This window comes from Brachypodium distachyon, chromosome 3 (genome assembly GCF_000005505.3).
Source record: "Brachypodium distachyon strain Bd21 chromosome 3, Brachypodium_distachyon_v3.0, whole genome shotgun sequence".
Taxonomy (NCBI): Eukaryota; Viridiplantae; Streptophyta; class Magnoliopsida; order Poales; family Poaceae; genus Brachypodium; species Brachypodium distachyon.
In genome coordinates, this window is record NC_016133.3 from 22843232 (window position 1) to 22862357 (window position 19126).

A 19126-nucleotide genomic window follows, 5' to 3' on the forward strand; every position below is an offset into this window, starting at 1 on the left:
CCTTGTCCGGGTTATAGAAGTGCGCTGTATAACGACAGCCAGAGTCAAGCACATCTTAAAATCCACTTGATTCGACAAATAGGTGAGCTTTTGCATCCCCGAAAAGAGAAATATAAAAAGGGCAGCTTAATGCATCTCAAAACCACGCCTTAAAAGCATATGTTTACCGGAAATCATGGCTTTTAGCTACTCTAAATCAAAAGGTGCCGTTATCTTCAGAGTAATATTTCCAAGGAGGATGTGGTGTGCTTGGTTTCATAGATAAAGGTGAATGGAGTAGAGTCGTCCAACTTTGTAATGAAGGGGAAAAGATGAGATAGAAGCACATTTCTTCATGGGATGGTCGAGGAATTTTGGGGCGAACCCAATCCAATTACGGCAAGTCATCTACTCCCTCTGATCCATATTAATTGTCTCAAATTTGTCCAAATATGGATGTATTTATGCCTAAAGAACATCTAGATATATGTAATATTTCGACAATTAATATGGACAGAAGAATAGAACATTTATGAAACTGTCTCTCAGTACACATTTTTGGTGGATGGTTTCGTATTTCAAGGGTTGAGTTAGACGCACCAAAGTTCAGGTAGTGATTCAAACTTTTCCGTTTTACAGCTTTTAAAATAAGAACTTCAAACTGCACCCGAATGTTCCACCCCAGCTCAGTTAATAGGATGAAGAGTTTAGGTCAGTGATGTGAACTTCCCCAAAAATAATGGATAGACCCCATCAACAGCGGTACAACCAGTCACTCTACTTCAGACTTGATGACAAACTTTGCATAAGAAACTGCTCTAATATCAAACTGGGACGCTGCAAGAAGTATGACAGATATATGGTATTCTACTGGATACCCCCTTTACTACATCGGAAATATACATGGTACAGAAAGAAGTCACACAGGGAATAAAATATAGATTGTACTTGTTCAATTGTTGTACAACACCCGGTTACATGATTACACAGAGCAACGGAGGGTACATCCATGTGAGTTTTATGGTCGGTGTCTCCATAATCATATACTCACCTATTTGTCGAATCAGGAGTAATGCAAAAGACAAACTAAGATCAAACCCTTCCTACTCATATCACAAGTTCACTCATATTCTTTGGTGCCTTGCATGAAAACTGTGAACTGACTTATTTTTCTTCTATGTTTCAATGTTACATGGGCAAGAAGATAGCACACAAGACTGAAAGGGGGAACCTAGTTTAAATACAGCTAAAGAGTGTGATGGAAAATTTGCTTTCTAAAACAAATAAAATGTGTATGCCATTTACACAAAACACTATGAAAATATTTGTTGGATTACTGTTTCTGCATTTCCTTCATATTGCATGAGGAGTTGGATGGCATCCGGCCTAGGCAAAGCAAGGAATTCCTACAAACAGGAGATAGAGCTAAGAGGTTAATTTATGAATCATATATAAAGCACTTAAGAAAACTCGAATACTGACAGTTGTTCATCAGCAGTTTACAATCCATTCTCATCAATCTTAGAAGTACATGCATAAACATATCATTCTGATACCTATAAATAGACAAACTAGAGAATTCAACATTACAAAGCCACTCTACATCTACAAAGAGTTTCAGGAAAACACGATCTGAAAAACAAACTTCCTCTGGTTGCATAAATTAATTATACAATATGAACCACAAATGACTGCCAAACTTCTCAATCTTTGAATATTAATTGATAAAAAAGACTCCATGGGTTAGTTAGGTGCAAACGTACCATTAAACGTGTCATGAAAAATATTTTCAGAATAGAACTTATTTTCTGATTGTTATGTACTCCCTCCGATCCTAAATTGTTGTTGAAATATTGCATGTATCTAGACGCTTTTTAAGAATAGATACATCCATATTTGAGCAAATTTGAGTCAAGAATTTAGGATCAGAGGGAGCACATTTTTATTAAAAAGAGCAGTCATCAAAGCTGCACAGCATCGATTGTGCAAAGTCAAAAGCATCATCTAGACTGGAACAGAGGGATGCCCATCTGAAACACCAGGCCACAAACTCCAACTTGTTGACATCAATTCAATTTACCCTCAGAACGGGGAGTTCCATTCTGAAAAATAGCGCAAAGTAGACCAAGGTTGAAAGTTCTCCCTGACTAAGTTACTTTAGTACCCAACTTAGTTCAACCTCACCAGCTGACCGCCGCCATCTTGCTACAGCCTCTTCCACCAGTATGACTTCACACTCATCATTAACTATTGTTTATTGCTGCATGCTGATTAATATCAACTAATTTTGATTGCTTATCTCCTTCTGTTATTGCATTGAATAAGTGACATTCAGATCGGGAATTTGAATTGTGTCTGTTGTCATCCAGTGGGGTCTTGTCACACCAAACCTAATCATTGACCGACAGTCATTGATGGAATGGAAAGCACCAGTCTTTGACTGACAGAAAACAACAGAATGAAATACTCCCTCCGATCCTAAATTCTTGTCGTGGTTTCAGTTCAAGAGTACAAAAGAGTCCTAGTACAATCTCTAACTTACAACGAAATGTCAATTGCCAAGTTTTTTTCAACGCCAAGCTATATTGCATTAACCTAGTCACATTCAACGCCACAGAGGTTGATGTTGAGCGAAGGGGTCAGATTTGGTTAAAGTTTCGCGCTAGGATCACTTTGGGCTGAATCTCGGAAGAGGCACATTTTTGTTGATTTACACTAAATTTAGTAGCTTATCATTGAAGGAGCTAATAAGTGGCAAATGAGGAATTCTCTTATGATATATGACTTACCATAACCTTGAGTATAGCGCTTTCATCGCATGCAACTTCTGACGACACCTGTGGGCTACTACCTTCATCTGGCACCTTGCCACTTGAGCATGTTGTGATTTGAGATGATCCATTGCCACATTCATCTGTAAGAGCCTTGGACATACTGTGACTCGCAGATGGATCGAACTCTTTCAGAGAATCAATCTTCAAATGATGATCAAAACGGTCCTTGCACATCTGAAGCTTAAACCATTCGGTGTGCGTATGAAGTGTTGTCCTCACTATCTTCATTAACTGGGGTTCTTTGATACCAAGCCTCCTGCTTATCGCAAGCTACAAAAGAGAAGATGTCATAATACCATCCAACTTCACTCCAGACAAATATTACAAACAGTGGCCCCACATCCTTCACTCTGACTACAGAAAGCAAAACACTTTTCTAATGGTGCCGGTATGTACCGGCACCGGTTCCACCAATCACAGCCTCCCCACGTGCTGAGCAAAGCAAAGCCCCCCACCCCCCACATACCCACTCACGTGCTCGGGCGTCTGCAGTGAAGATAAGGAATGGGAATGGGATTGGATTTTCTTAGTTTTGTACTAACACATTTTGTGTTCTTAAAAATTATTTAATGGTCCAAACAAAATCAGAATTTTATGAAAATTTGAGGGTTGTTTTAAGATGGGAAAATCCACCTTCAGTAAAAGTTTCAAAATTTTCAGAGCAAGTTTGAAAATCCATTATTGGAATTTTATATACCATATACCAATGACATATATCATTCGTATATCATATACGAATGACATATCCCATTCATATATCATAGACCATACACCAATGACACATATCACATACCATTCATTTATCATATACCAGTAAATATATCATATACCGATGACATATCATTCATATATCATACACCAGTAAATATATCATTCATATGCCATATACCAATAAAAATATATACTCATTGGTATGATATATGAATGGATATATACTCATTGGTATGATATATGAATGATATATGTCATCAGTATATGATATATTTACTGGTATATGTTAAACGAATGGTATGTGATATGTGTTATTGATGAATGATATATGTCATTCGTATATGATATACGAATGATATATATCATTGATATATGGTATATCAAATTCCAATAGTGGATTTTCAAACTTGTTTTGAAATTTTTGAAACTTTTACTGAAGGTGGATTATCCAATCTTAAGACTACCCTTAAATTTTCATAAAATTTTGAGTTTGTTTGGACCATTAAATAATTTGTACAAACAACAAAATGTGTTGGTACAAAACTAGCAAAAACCATTCCGGCATTCCCATTCCCATTCCTACTCTTACGTGCTGACACCTGAGCACGTGGGGTGGAGGGCTCCGATTGGTGGAAGCAGTGCCGGTACATACCGGCACCGCTAGAATCACCGCTTTGCTACAGAAACTTCAATCTACAGCACACGTTCGCCAACAGTTGCTGCTAGCCTACCAGTGAAGGGATGATGGTGTGTTTCTGTCTTTCACGTGCAGAGATACTACACAAATTGAACTCTAATACCACGAGTACACATGAGAAATTGAAAATGCGTACGGTTTACACTAGATAGTTCAGATTTGGTATCTCCCTGGAACATATAAACACTACATACCTGGAGAGAACTAGCAAGAACAGGCAATGATACTGCCTTTGTGAGTACATCTTCATTGGGTTGAATCAGTGTTACCAAAGTTTCCTTCAAAGGCTTCAGTAAAGCTTGGTTACTGGAAGCAAGAGGTCCCAGATGAGAGGATGCTACCTTGAGAGCAGCTACACAATCACCACCAGCGACTAGCTTAAGAAATTCAACCTGAAATGGTAAAATATACAATATTCCTAAGGCACATGTTTCTACCTACAAGACCTGCAGAATAATGTGATTGCAATGTAGGGACTCACCTGTTTTAGCTGAAATAGAAGAATAGGGTTTTGAAAAAAGAAATCAGGATCTATGCTGTTTATTTCATCCACAACTTTGGAAGCCATTCCTTTGCCTGTCAGGTCCCTCATCTCTAAAATAACCTCATACTTCTGATCTTGCATGTTTCTAGTATCAGACAAACCAGAATCTGACACCAAGTGCTAAAATAGGGAAATGATCATCAATGATTTTTATTTATTTTTGAAAAATCTAGGATCAGGTCAGAATAATGAATTGAAATTGAAAATAAAGCTTACCTTTTTTTCTATCACAACATCCTCATCCATGTCAAAGGCAGGAGGCAGCATTTCAAGATTTGCATCCCCTGAAGTCTCGCATGAATAACATAGATCATCTGCTCGACCTCTCCATCTCTTCCGCCTTCCCTGCCCTGATGTACTGCTCCTAACCCTGCGTAATCTCTTGGACCAAGAATCATGATGGGTAATATCACTTGTGCTACAACCACCATCCTGATTGTCAGTCATTTCACATTCAAACTGTGTTTCATTATTTGCTCCTTGCTTATTTATAAAACTAACACCATTAGTTTGACCAGATTTCAAGTCAGAAGTCCCTACAGAATGTCCAAGAGAAGATCTGCATTAGTGCAAGACAGGACCATAAAGGTACTTCTGAAAGATAACTAAGCAACAGAGCACAATAATCACATATCTAAAGTAATCAAATTGTCAGGTAAGCTCAAGTACAGTTCAGTCTTTTACCAGGATGGGCATGAGAACAGCCTTCAACAATCCCCCTGTATATACAGTACTCGTGTACAAGTTTATCCAGAAGTGACATATCCAGCTTCATTCGGCACAATTCGTTCTGGCATTTTACACATTTCGTTATAGGCACTGGTATTGAGGAAGACATAAGGAGCTATTGCTTAAACACAGATAGAAAAAAAAAAGAAAAAACTAGCCTTGTCCCATTCTATTAAATAACAGGCCAATAATAAGAACACGTCAGTAGTTTTCACTTTTCAGCTTTAACATTCCAAAAAAACATTCATTGTTCACCAATGTCTAATCTCTCTTGGCCATGCCAACAACCACACCCCAAACCACCAGCCATGTCATCTAAAGAAATGTGTTGCTTCTTCGAGGACGTGCAGGCCTTCCTCCCCTGCAACTCACAAATCGCCAGCTCGAGTAATCTTAATCCTATAAGAGCTGCTGCGGCTCAAGACATCTTCATTGGCAAATTTGGCTGGAGCTGCTTCACCACATTCAGAATGGAACCTTCTCCATTAATAACTATGGGACCTAAATTCTATCTTCTGAGATTAGTTTGTTTCAATTGCTTGGTTAGATGCTAATCTCTGAAGCTTGTGATCCACAAAAAACAATTAAATTGCTTGGTTTGGTTATGAAATCAGCCATGATAGCTAGTGCTCCTTGCCTACAGCACAAATGCAACTGTCACTCGCCCGAGAAATAAATGCCCAAAGAGGCACGTAACTGAAGCACGACAAAAATCGCTGTGTCGGCTGGAATGCAGCTGTTTGGTATCAACGGGGAAGGGGCAGCATGTAGATGAGGAAAAGGAGGCAGCAGTGCCTCCCACGCTTTGCCTCCAGAAAGTCAACCTTTGATGGCAGTTCCACATAACAGAGCTCGCCGGATAGCAAAGAAGACAAGTGAGAGAGAAATGGGGTCCTCAAACTGCTTGTGCATGTGCTTCATTCTGCCCATGGCGTCATCTCAACTGAAACTGCACTAGACATGGTGCATGGATATAGAGGATGTCAAAAGTGATAAAAAGAAACACATGAGAAAAAAATGGGATGAGATTATGGCTGGTGAGCAAAACCAGTGATGTGGCTGCCAAACATGTGAACAACAACTACAGGAGCCAGCGCAGGTGCGAGAAGTGAACAACTTTGATAGTTGGTGGCAGAACAGGGAACAGCTTGAAAGTGGTGTTTTTGGATTTAAAGAAAAGTTGAAGATGTAAATACAAACTTTGATCCTAAATTTATATTTCACAACTTTAATAATGCTTCGATTAACAACCCTTTTGAAAGAGTAATAACCTTACATACTAAACAGTGCAACTTTTACTAAAATAGCTATTCAAACAACTTTGTGTTTGCCAGGTACTTTAGGTGGAAATTGTAACACAATATACACATAGATGAATAGTCCCATACTCAAATTTATATTGTAATAAAAGTATAAAACCTGAAATGCTTGATATAAATCTCCTTTTGCAAACTTCAAGCTGTCAACAGCGCCTTGTCTCGTCAACTGCACCGCGTGTGCTAGGGCTTGAATGTCAACCTGATAATCAACTATTAAAAGCTGGCATATGGAGCATAGAGTAAATAGTTTCCAAGAAGTGCATGCCTCGTCAAATGGTGGTGCTTCTACTGAACATTCCTGGGGAACTGCAGGCGGATCACGATCCTCAAAGAGCAGCCGATCGGTCAGATCAGATATAGGTGATGAAAGTCCTTGCCGTGAGCAAAATACTTTGTGAATGCTTTTCAAAATGTTTGAAGATTGTCAGAATGGTATCAAGAAAGTACGCTAGGAAAGGCAAGACGATGATGTCACATATTAGGTACCTCATTAAGTATCTTAGGGTCATTGAGAGAATAGGATCGTAAGCTTGTAGATGAGCTCTTAATATGGACGATAGCAACCCAGCAAGTTCAAATCTCCTGTTTATAGACCACTGTCAAAAGCATTTCAAGAGAAAGAAATGTGTCAGATATCGACTACCAATAGTAGACTCTGTCGTCAGAAAAATAGAGGTAATAAGAAGCAAGAAACATAACGCTCGAAAACTGTAAAGGTGTAGTTTAAAGCAGCAAACTGTTCATGAACAAAAACTTGACAGAAGCTACTTATAAGGATAAGTGAAATAATTAATAATCGTTAACTTCAGAATGTGAAGCGTGGGAAATTGCAAGTTTCCTTTACTTTCATAACTAATGGCAGCGTATCCAGTGAAAACCACTTTTAAGGTGCAAACTGTTCAACCTCCATCGTAAATTGTTATAAAAAATTCTAAATATATATATATATATATATGTTAGAGAAGTAATGTTTAAAATTTCAAGTCCAAACTCAATTGCGTTAAGTAGCAGCAAAAAAACAATTTCAGCATGAATAGTGGTCCTTCACTGTTTGGCACAATTCATTTGTATGTTTCTCTTCTTAACTCCTTTAGACTTGAAATTTTGCACATCTGTAGAGCATCACACCTCCAACATATGGTATTTTTGTAGGAATTTTTTGAAACTTTTAAACATGATTTTATAGAGTTCGCACCGTAAGAGTGGTATCCACCGGATACGCCGCCATAACTGATATAGTTATAGCTGAAAAGTACTTCTAAATCACTAACTAAATAGGTATTCTCAAACAGAAATGCTGAGAACATACGAAATGACAAGCACTTGGTTCCATGATCGAGAAAAAAGAAATACTGGGGACATGCTAGTATGCTACCCTTCTAATTGTTCTATGGTTGAAAAGCTCACAGAGTAATATGGGAACATAGGATTGTGCATACCTCATTGGCAACTGGGGAAGATTGATCATCTTTGTCATATATTAAAACCAGCAGTATATGCTTGAATTCCTCATAAGCTTCCTTTGGAACATACCAACACAGCAATATTCATTATGCATGATCAAAATGAACACATAGAAATTCTAATGAACATGGCAAAAAAATAAAATAATTATGCATGATCAAAATGAACCAAAGAAATTATAATGAACATGGTAAAAAATAGAATACAGGTACCTAAATTACTATCCAAAATACGTAGGAACTAAAATTTGTATCACATGTTAGTCCAAATGAATGATATGATATGCATCAGTTTGGCTACAACAAGTGCCTCCTCAATGTGAGCAGTGGGCATGGGAAGCAACCTAAGTTGCACAGTACAGGGATATGGATACAGCGATATGGGGATAGGGCATTTCTCGAAAGTAGCAATCGGGGATACGACAAGTATATATACATGTCTTATCTATTTATTTTCAAAATACAACAAGATTGCCAATATACCATCGTCACTGCCCACTCCCAGTCAGAACAACACAAAAGGTGAGACTGACTGGGCCCACTACTGGGTACCCCTTCACCAGCTCCTATGCCTTTCTCTGTTAAGTGTCAAGCAGCAAGACACACCTGTCCCCGCCAAAAAAAAAAATAGCAACCTACATACATACAAGCACGCAGTTAGGCAGAGCAAGAAGCTGGTACTAGCTAGTAGCCAGAGACCAAGAAACAAAGAAGAGATGAGCGAGCAGGATGGGATACCTGCTGCCTACTGGAGCCTGGAGGCGGCTGTCAGTGTGGAGGAAGAAGGCTGCTGCCAACGTGGAGGCAGCAGGCGGCCTGGGAGGGGGATCCGCATGGCATGGAGGGAATCCCAGCAGAGGCAACACATGGAGGGGATCCTGTCGGCAGTTTGTGGGTCTAGCGCGTGGGCAACTTACCTGAGAAATGGACTCTAGGCTTTGCTCTCTCATTCATCACCTTGGGCTGCTTTTGGTCAAAATACTGGGCTGGTGTATCCCAAACTGTATCCGACGTATCTAAGCCCTATCACTTTCTTTAATTGTTTTAAATTGAAAAATGGAATACTCCGGGATATCTGTATCCCGATGTATCCTTGTATTTGATACGTGAGATACGTGCTATGGCATGCTCTGGACGTAGGGCCAGCAGGAACAACAAGATGAGATGCTGGAGCTGCATCAGAAATCCATATAGACACTTCCAAGTAGTTAGATGTGTCATCTGGTCAAGTTTACCATTTGATTCCATTGGTCATTCAGTCCAATTAGATTGGCTTCTTAGATCAACATAAAACCAGTGGCAGCTCCCGGAGCGCAATTGTAATTCAAACCATCAGCATACAACCTCTACTGGAAGGGAACAAGGATTTCAATTTTCAGTATTTGACACATCCTGCCCTTTTACATATCCCAATGTTCAATCTAAGCATGTATAATAGATTCAAAATGTGACCTCCCCGGGCTAAAAAAGGAAAGAAACTGGAAGTTATGATAACAAACAGGGAAAGCAAATAGTTATAGCGTAGAGCAGAAGCATATTAATTCGCTTTCAATAGTGTGTTACTGCGCAACAGGAAGTAGAATTGTACCAAGGAATTTAGTGAAAGTAATAACAGTAGTTTGTTGCAGCATCTTATTCCAGTATACTTGCTCCAAATATTTCATAACATAGGTGTTTTGAATGAAAGAAGGCCAGATGGCATCTTTCAACAAGTAGGTTCAGTTATTCGCACAGAAGGTCACTCCAGTGGAACACCAGACTAATTATCCTTTTTGAAAATTTACACCACCAGTTAATCCCTAGAGTTAGCCTTTACCAACTATAAATTTTACAATCAACAAAATGCTATGCTAGTCTCCATAGTCATCCTTAGACTGAATAAACCAGATGAAAGCAAATGGGTTACCTCCAAAAATAGCAAGAATCTGAAACTAAGTTCCAATATTCCTTGAAATAAACTGTTAAATAAGCAAAGAAAACCTTTCATGAAATTAACTTCTGGGGAGGAGTGAGAACAAGCACATTTTGTGACGTGTCCACTAACTCCGTTACAAGTTACAACAATTTGTGGTATTAATTTTAGGGAAATTTGCTCTTTTAACACCTAAAATATCATTCGTTCTCATCGCAATTCCAAAAATAAGTTTACCGTCTTATGACTAACTAGTTACACCGTTTCTCCAGATAGCACCCCGTCCTACTTTACCAATTCAGACTGTCAAAATCACACCAACATCCTTCTGCCTTCATATATCTATTCTTATCTAAATTAACAAATTGACAAATTCTGTCACAAACAATGTATAATGGTTCCGTATGAGCTACAAGTGTCCTGCACCATGTAGACTGTTAAGAGTTGTATATACTTTCCATGTATTGTTGTGTATTTTCCCCATTTTATAAGGGGTTTCCTGCATATTTACCACAAATGTACGTTTGTGTATTCGACCTTGGCCTCTAGGAAATATATTAGGGCCTAGGTTAGGTTTTTGTCTTACCCCTGCCGAATGATTCTGGACGCCGCAACTTGTCCACCTGGATAGATTTTCCCTACCAAACATCAATTTTCCACCAGCCCGATTCCTCTCTTTTGCCGGCCCTGCTTGCTTCCGTGAGGGCCGAGCTCTGCATTGCTAGGTCACCGGACTCTGCCGAACTCCGCTTGTGGCCTTCGCCGGACTCCTCCAACCATCTCGCCAGACTAGTTCGCCGCTGATCACCCCGTGGACCGCCCACCAGGGACTAGGCTCTAGCTCCGCCCACTGTCATCTCGCCAGCAGTTTAACACTTTTGTGTTGGCCAAGTATTCTGATTCCCAATATGGAAGAAAAAATACAAGTTTGGGGCCATTCGAGGCTTGATGGGATGACTTCAAATGATCTCTATCTTTATCGAGATCGATCTTCTATGTTGCCATTGACAAGATATGCACCAAGATGAATAATTGCTTTAACGAAGCATCTTCAGAGATAATCTTGAGCTTCTCATGCATTAATCAAAAGAATTCGTTCTCTGAGTTCGATGCTGACAAGCTTGCTAGCTAGCTGAAATTGACTGATGATTTCTCAAATGATGATGATCGTGCAATCATTAGAGACCAACTTCAAACATACATTCTTCAGTGTGAGAAGGCATGCTGCATTTTTCTTCTTTTGTGGATCTTCAAAGTTTGGTTCCAAAGATGGTGGAAACCGAGAAACATTTGGTTTTTCCATTGGTCTGCAAACTAAATGAGTTGGCTTTGTTATTCCTGTGTAAACTGCATTGGTTAAAAGGGCCTTCTCAGCTATGAAGATTATCAAGTTCAAATTGTGCAACGAGATAACTAATGATTGGTTCAGTGGCTGATGATACGCTACACCGAGGGGGAAATTCTTAAGCAACTAGATGATGACCTTATTGCTAAGCGGTTTCAAACCATGAGGTTTTGGAAAGGACACTTGCCTAGCCTAATTAGCACATGCACACTATTGGTATGTTTCATCGTCTCCAATGTGTCACATTTGCAATAAAAAAAATGCAAGATTTACTCGTCCATTTTTTTACTCACAGATCCTCTTTTGGGTGTGCAACTCGATATTGGATTATGGTATTTTGTTGTTGACTCCTTTGAAGTTGATAGGTGGCTACTGTCTTATTTGTTATCACATTTTATGTTTATTTATGTACAACTACTGTTGTGATATATTGAGATTGCCCTGGATTTGTCTTTGTCAACATATCGCTTATATTTACATGATCTGTATCTAAATGTCCAATAATTGCAGCCGGTAGGGTAGACCATAATTATGTACTTGAGCTTGCCGTGTGCCCAGGTTCCGACAAAGGGCTAGCTCCATGTTTGCACACAATTAATGTGATCCAACCGGGGTACACATGCAGACTAGTGTTACCAAATCCTCCAAACTCAACACAATGGAAACTCAATCAACCATTAGACTCATACACATACAGGAAATTCTGCAACTAACATTCATGGTCCAGTACACAGTCCTAACACCAAATTCATGTCAAGTGATTAAACTTGACGGCCCTAAGTGAAGCAAGCAACATTAGATTCAGTCGAGAGGAAGGAAATCCATGCAGCACTCACCGGATAGGCATCGAGAGCGCATGGTGCGAGCGCTGTGCGGAGGCAATCGAGCGCCGCCTCCCTGTCCTCCTCAGTACCCCTCCTCACCAGTTCCACGAACCTCTGCAAAACCACACAATTCACATCCAGACTGGCTGCGGCAGACCCAGAGAGAGAGAGAGAGAGAGAGAGAGCGCAAACAGAGTTTCGATACCTGCTTGTGGAGGTGGAAGAGGAGGCGGTGATCGAGAAGCGCCGCGGGGGCGTGGGCGCGGAGGAGCGCGAGCGCAGCGTCGACGTCACCAGCCTCGAGCACGCGACGGGCCCGGCGGATGAGGAGGCGCGAGCTGTAGGACGAGGAGGTCGAGGTGGATGGGGACGAGGAAGAGGTGGCGGTGGTGGTGGAAGAGGATGGGGACGAGGGCGGCGACGGGGAGGCGGGAGGTACGATGAGGCGGTCAGATCTGACGAAGTCGAGGACTAGGGCGTCGAGCGAGTCCCAGTTAACCGGCGGCAGCGGCGGCGGCTGCGACTGCGACGGCGGCGGGGGCGGTGGGTCCATCACCGGCGAGGAGGTGGCGTGGGGCTATGGGGGAACGGGTGGTGGGGTTGGGATGTTAGCGTGAAGTCGGCGGAAGGTAGATGGGTCGGGTGCGTACGTGTAAGAAAACTAAGAGCATCTCCACCCATAATTTGGATACCCAAAACCATTATGGGCAGAAGAGAGATAAAATTTAAGTACTCAAAATTATCTAAACTTGCCCATATTTTGCAGCGTACCCAAAACTGACTAACCATATCCTTTTTGTTTATTTCTTTTATTTTTTTGGCACAAGTTGCTCATCTTCCCCAAATCCATTCCCGTCGTGGCCCCAAATTGTACCCAAATCGGACCCAACAAGACCGGATTCGCAGCGCCGCCACCGCTGCACGGCCGGAGCCGCCGCCCCGAAGCCGCTGCACGGTCGGGGAGAGCTCGCGAGAGCAGCAGAGGCTCGGGGAAGGGGGCTGCGGGACAACGGCCGGCGGCGCCGCAAGCTCTAGCAGCCGGAGGTTGAAGGGCGCGGAGATCGGCGCCGACGAGGGCCGCGGGGCATCAGGTCGAGAGGAGGAGTACTCCTTCGTTGATCGGGGCGGCAGAGCCGGCCGTCTGCTTCTTCGATCTGGGCGGCGGCGCAGGTCGGGCAGGGAGCAGTGGCGAGGCGCAGGGGCTAGAGTTGAGGAGGAGGGGGGCGAGACGCCGGCCGGAGTCAAGGAGGAGGAGGGCCGCAGAATCGAGGGGAGGGCCAACGGTGGCAACAGGTAGGCGCTCGGTCAGCAGCTCGGGCCATGGGGTAGGTACCCATGCTTTAGCCCCATGGGGTAGGTACCCATGCTTTGGCCCCCAATAACAAGCTAAAATATGGGTAGCTACCCAAAAAATTTGGGTATCCAACTTTTATGAATATGCTGTTGTAGCTAGATGTTGGATCAAAATACCCATATTGACAGTTTTTGGTATTCTTTCCAAATATGGGTGTTGTTGGAGATGCTCTAAGTGCGATAGGTTGCCACGCAATTACATTCTGCGATAAACAAGCACCCCTTCCAAAATCTGAGTTTTATCACATATATGTGTTTAAGACAGCTTCATCTTCAAGAATTCTACAGAGCATTCATAACTCCATTTTTTCGTGGAGCCAGAGATGACGGTATCTAGGTGTTTAATATGTTTATCTTAGGCTAGTTACTTGCACTATGAGTAGTCTTATTGCATCGTCAAAGTAATCACAACTCTATCTCCAAGAAAAAAGGGCTATGAATGATCGGTTCCATCAAATCTATGGAGTTGAATCTGTGCCAAACATACCCGCAGTATATATCAACGTCTATTACTCTAAACTAGTTTTATTAAATCCATCATGACATATTAATAGGAGAAAATTACACCAGAAATCCAAAAAATTGGTAAGTGTGAACAATTTGTAAATCATGCATTTGACACTCTAAACTTGGCAAGCTGGAACACTTGCAGTCCAAATCGTGTTTTAGATCTGGAAAGTGCCACGTGTTGGCTGACGTGGCTATTAGGAAAATTCGGAAGGGAATTTCTATTAAATTTGCATCTCTAGAGTTTTCTCAATAACCATCATGAAGCTTTATCGATCTTTCCTACATCTTACCTTAGAGAGCCCTCATGCTCGAATCCAAGAGTCCGGACCACACGTGGTTTCGCAAAAAGAAAACACATTTGCAAGTTTTTTCCTTGTCATTTGATGAGCTCGTTGATGACGTGGGCTAGTTTGCGAGGTTAGGGTTTGGAAAAGAATAGGGAATTACTGTAGTTCGGAAGAGGAAATTGTAACGGCCCGAAAGCAACATCTTATATTTAAGCCCTTGTTGGACCTGTTTGTAATTTAATTCTTGTGGCATGACATTTTACATTTGCATCCATGCCATGTCATCTCTTCTTTGCTTCACATAAATTTGAAAATTACATTTTAACTTGTGGTTTGAAATCTTGTTGTTTGAATTTGCTAGGAGATTCAAATATGAATCATCCTTCCTTCTTTGAGTTTTAATTGATTTTCCATATTTTACAAGTGACATTCAAATGGGTTTTGTTTTAAACTTTTCATCCCATTTGAATACTCCCAAATATTAGTGCCATATTTGAATTCTCCTACTTCTCAGCTTTTCAAAATGGTATTTGAAATTTGAATCAAAAAACTATTTGCAAAAGAGAAAACAGAAAAAGAAAAAAGCTTACCTTTCTTACCTCAGGCCTGAGCCGGCCCAGCAACGCGCCCAACGGCCCATCTCCTCACTGCGCACGCCCGCGTTGCGCCTTCCAGCCGCGAAGACGCATTTTCCCGGTTTACGCCTTGTCTCACAGGGGGTTCTTCCTCCTCTACTTTTCATGTTCCTGCCCGGTGAGCCCCCCTGCGCGACGTCGACAGCGACAGGGAGAGCTCCACGCCCCTACTTAAGCCGCGCCGCGCCCCTCCTCGCAGCCCTAGCACCAGGAAAACCCTAGATGGGTCCTCCTCTCCTTTTTTCTGCGCGCCGCCGTCGCCTTCTTTTCCGAGACGTGGGCGTCGCCGCGTCGAGCCGCCGTCTCCGTCGTCCTCAAGCCCAGCCGACCGCGTCAAAAGAACCGCGAGCGCGTCTCCTTCGTCTACACGCGAGTAACTGGCCGGAGATCGACTACGTCGTCGCCTAGCTCCTCTTCTTCAACTCCGGCCGCCGACGACCCTTCTTCAGATTCCGGTGAGCTCCTTCTTCCTCACCGGCGACAGCCTGCTCGGTGAGCTTCGCCTCGTCCTCGCGCACCCGTACCACCTCTCCTCTCCCTTTTTAGTTCACCGTAGCCCTAGGTTTGCGACGACCGTGCTCGGGACGCCGCTGGCGAGCTCCGCTCCATGCCGCGCCGGTGCTCCGGGGAGGCTTGCGTGGTGGCCGTCACGCCATCTTGCCTCTGCCGGTCTTAGATCGATGAAAAGGCCGAGCCTTGTTGCTTCGCCTGTTGCGAGGTCGCCGTGGCTGCCGCGCGCGCCCGCGAGCCACCGGTTTTTCCCTTTGGTTTAAAAGGGTATGCACCCTATAGCTATCGAGATCCGATTTGTAGCCCGACTGGCCACTTGCTCCGTCCGTTTGTCCGGATCCGTGCGTCGCGGGTTCGATCCCTCGCCGGTGCAGGATAAAACCCCTAATTTTTTGGAGTTTCATCGGCCACTGACACGTGGGCCCCATGGACCCACCTGCCAGTTGCCTAGTCCACCGCCGCACCCGGTGGACCGAGTCCATGCGCCGGATCCGCGTGGGTTTTCCTTTTGGTTTTTGTTTAATTGCAGGAAATTGTTTTATCTTGTTTAAATCCTAGTAAATGCATGCTAAATCCAAATTGGACAAACCATATATGTTTTGGAATCAGAAAAATGCAAGGAATTTAACTATATAATTAGATTTACACTTTGATGTTTCAAATTTCAAATCTATCCCAGATTTGAAATTCAAACATAAGAACTTGTGTAGCTCCTAGTTTAAAATTGGTAATGAATTTGAACCTTCTGTAAAAATGTGAATTATTCCTTGGAACTTGTACTTTATGACCATGTTACTGTTTATTATATTTGGGCAAAGTGTAACCACTGTTATCATCTATCTTATTAGCTAATGGATAATCTATTTCACTAAATGCCTAGAACTCTTGTTTAAATTGAATGCATCAGTCTATCACATGCCATGCATCCTTGTTCGCGCATTGCACTCTATGTATGCTTATTCCTACCTAGCTTGTGTGTTTGGATCTTATCGTTAGCGACTCCGACTTACTCCGCCTACGATCTGAGTTCCCACACTTCCTCGGACCCCCTCTCTCGGTGCCCAGCGACCGAGGATCCAGGCAAGCAGCCAATTCCTTGAACATGTTGATTATACCCAATGCCTCTCTCTCATTCTTGCATTAAGTTACGTTCTTGGTTCTTGTCACGATGCCTCTAGGATTGCATAGCTTTAGTCAGCTCTACTCAAATGCCTGTTGTCTTGTTCCTTATTCTATTACCATGTCACATGTTTGTTATTACCCTAATTGGTCATTAGAAGTTTTTGCTTAGCTTGCTAGTCTAGTGTCCTTACTTGGGGTTATACAATTGCTACATCCACATGCTACTTTCTGTATTTAATTGCAATTATTAAACTGTGACATGTTATATTACCTGCACAAGGCAACGATGGGAGGCCGTGCTAATGCATTGGTGTTTTGTTCCATTGGCGCCGACCTAAGGACTGAGTTCTCGTTTTCGCCGACCCAAGAAACTTCGCGCTAACCACTCGTGGGAGAAGATATGGCTTCCCCCTCGGCTTAGTACTCGTTTCATAGCTCTTCCAGGGGCCACATAGTTCGGGCGTTCCATTTGGCATATCGCATATACGCTGGTGTTGTGTTGGAGATTTGTTGGTACTTTGCAAACATATAGGATTGCGGCACTAGTCTGGAGTGGTCATCCTGCGGGCCTTGAACCACTACCAGCTGTTCTCGCAACTCTTGAGTCTGTACGACGCTTTGGCCGGGCTCTCGTTTCGGATTAGACTCAGTTGGGTGGTCCCCTGGATTAGTTGTGGGGTTTGGAAACGTCGTATCGCCCAATCATGCCGACACACGCCTTTGTGTGTTCCTACTCGAGTGGCAATAAGGGTTGGACGAACGTGTACGGGTAAATTGGCACACCCTGCAGGGATAAATCTTTCGGAAAGCCGTGTCCACGATTATGGACTTGGTTGGTCATTACTTGATCATAGAGAACTTAATCATTTTAATCAACTTAATCTCATCAAATTGAGTAGTAATTAGCCTTAATCATGGATATGCTTAAAACTGCTTAAGTGTGAGTGCCTTTGGATCATTTCCTCACAAGGGGTTGAGGGGGTGATAAGAGGTTGTGTTTGGTTGGTGTTAGTTATTAGAAGATCACCTCACTTAGTAGACGCTTCTCATCCTCTACTTAGACGATGTCATTAGTGAGTCTCTCCAGATATATTGCTGCTGCATAACCCCACCATATTATCCATCCTTTTGAGACTTGTTGCATGTCTAATTTAGATCTCCCGTAAGTCTTGCGAGTACTTTGTACTCAGTTGCTTTGCAACGTTGTTTTCTTCAGAGTTCCTAGAGGAGCAGGTCAGTGGTTACTTCGTGGAGTTCGACGACGACAGCTTCGACGTTTAGCCAGCAGATTCCAGAGCAGGGTTCTGTGAACTTGTGGCGGGCTCTCCTTCCAGTTTCGGCCTCTTAGGCAATAAATGTAACTTGTCCGTACTCGGGCCTAATTTGCTTCCGCTGGTATAATGATGATTGTGGACATGTGTCCGTGAGTTGTAATAACTTGGTATTTCGCTCCTTGTATGAGCTTGACTTAATCTTGTGTTTTAGAGTGATGTAATGTTATCATTTTTGTTCCAACCTGCGATGAACACGTTGCGTGTATGTTGTGAAGTGTTCATCGTAGGGAGGCACTGGAGCTTAATTTATGCGCGAGTTAGCATTTGGGGCTAAATTGCATAAATTCGGTCCTAAGGTCTCACAGAAATAAAGACGGAAACATGCCTCGATCTTATAGGAAAAAGGAAGGAACCTTGATGAGGTTATTTAGAAATAGCAACAAGTTTGCCAACCCCGCTCAGTTAGCTGCAACGTGGATTGAGCTATGAGATGTGATTTGGACTGATATTAATTGTTCCCATCTCCCAAGTTTATGAACTTCCAGTGCTATTTACTTTGTACACTCATTTGATATAGTAGATACAATACATTTTTCTATAACATTGATTAAACCTTAAAAAGTTTTGTTTAAGACAAAGTTCCTAGAACATCTTATAGTTTGAAACGGAGAAAGTATAGGACGTATAACTTTTGTTGACTACGAAACTTTTTAAAGTTTGACCAAAGTTATGTCAAAACGTATCAACATATACAACGTCAAACCAAGATAATATGATTCCTTTCAAAATATATCTAATGATACTCATTTGGCAACGTACATGTTAATATTCTTTTGCTAAATGGTTGGTCAAAGTTTAGAAAGTTTGATTGTCAATAAAAGTTATACGACCTATATTTTGGAATGGAGGAACTATTATTTTTCTTGCCTATAGCATATCGCGTAAGAATTGCATCCCAAGAAAGCCATTCCTTGAATAGTAGGCGATTCCCCACGCGTTGCCGCGGAAATTTCTAGATCCACGTCTAGATATGATGTTAGGAACAAATGATAATAATATGATCCAGTGCAAAGAAAAT

The 19126-nt window shown here is 42.1% G+C and overlaps 1 protein-coding gene and 1 long non-coding RNA gene across 3 annotated transcripts; one reads left to right on the plus strand and one right to left on the minus strand.

The window, feature by feature from the left end:
• Nucleotides 1-890: 890 nt before the first annotated feature.
• LOC100845502 lies at nucleotides 891-13074 on the minus strand. Of its 2 annotated transcripts, XM_003571687.4 has the most exons (12): nucleotides 12563-13074; nucleotides 12370-12471; nucleotides 8253-8333; nucleotides 7300-7409; nucleotides 7079-7214; nucleotides 6914-7012; nucleotides 5450-5555; nucleotides 4982-5301; nucleotides 4703-4885; nucleotides 4416-4613; nucleotides 2769-3083; nucleotides 899-1385 (listed from the first exon to the last, which is right to left on the minus strand). In XM_003571687.4, exons 1-12 carry the CDS (start codon nucleotides 12908-12910, stop codon nucleotides 1293-1295), a joined length of 2091 nt encoding a protein of 696 aa, XP_003571735.1. In that variant the 5' UTR covers nucleotides 12911-13074; the 3' UTR covers nucleotides 899-1292. The 2 variants fall into 2 exon arrangements, with proteins under 2 accessions (XP_010234685.1, XP_003571735.1); XM_010236383.3 differs by lacking the exons at nucleotides 12370-12471; nucleotides 12563-13074 and adding an exon at nucleotides 10775-11486 and having other exon boundaries at nucleotides 891-1385.
• Nucleotides 13075-13532: 458 nt separating this feature from the next.
• LOC112271617 lies at nucleotides 13533-18300 on the plus strand. The gene is made up of 2 exons (XR_002964929.1): nucleotides 13533-13650; nucleotides 17991-18300. It is a non-coding gene; the product is annotated as an uncharacterized LOC112271617 (long non-coding RNA).
• Nucleotides 18301-19126: the final 826 nt, after the last annotated feature.

Excerpts from the sequence above, each read along its gene's own strand:
- LOC100845502 (XM_003571687.4), bottom strand. The coding sequence starts at position 12,910 with ATGGACCCACCGCCCCCGCCGCCGTCGCAGTCGCAGCCGCCGCCGCTG. Across the intron at positions 7,410-8,252 it reads CTTCCCCAGTTGCCAATGAG|TGGTCTATAAACAGGAGATT; the intron begins GTATGCACAATC and ends TGCTTTTGACAG. Across the intron at positions 5,556-6,913 it reads ATTTATATCAAGCATTTCAG|AACGAATTGTGCCGAATGAA; the intron begins GTTTTATACTTT and ends GTAAAATGCCAG.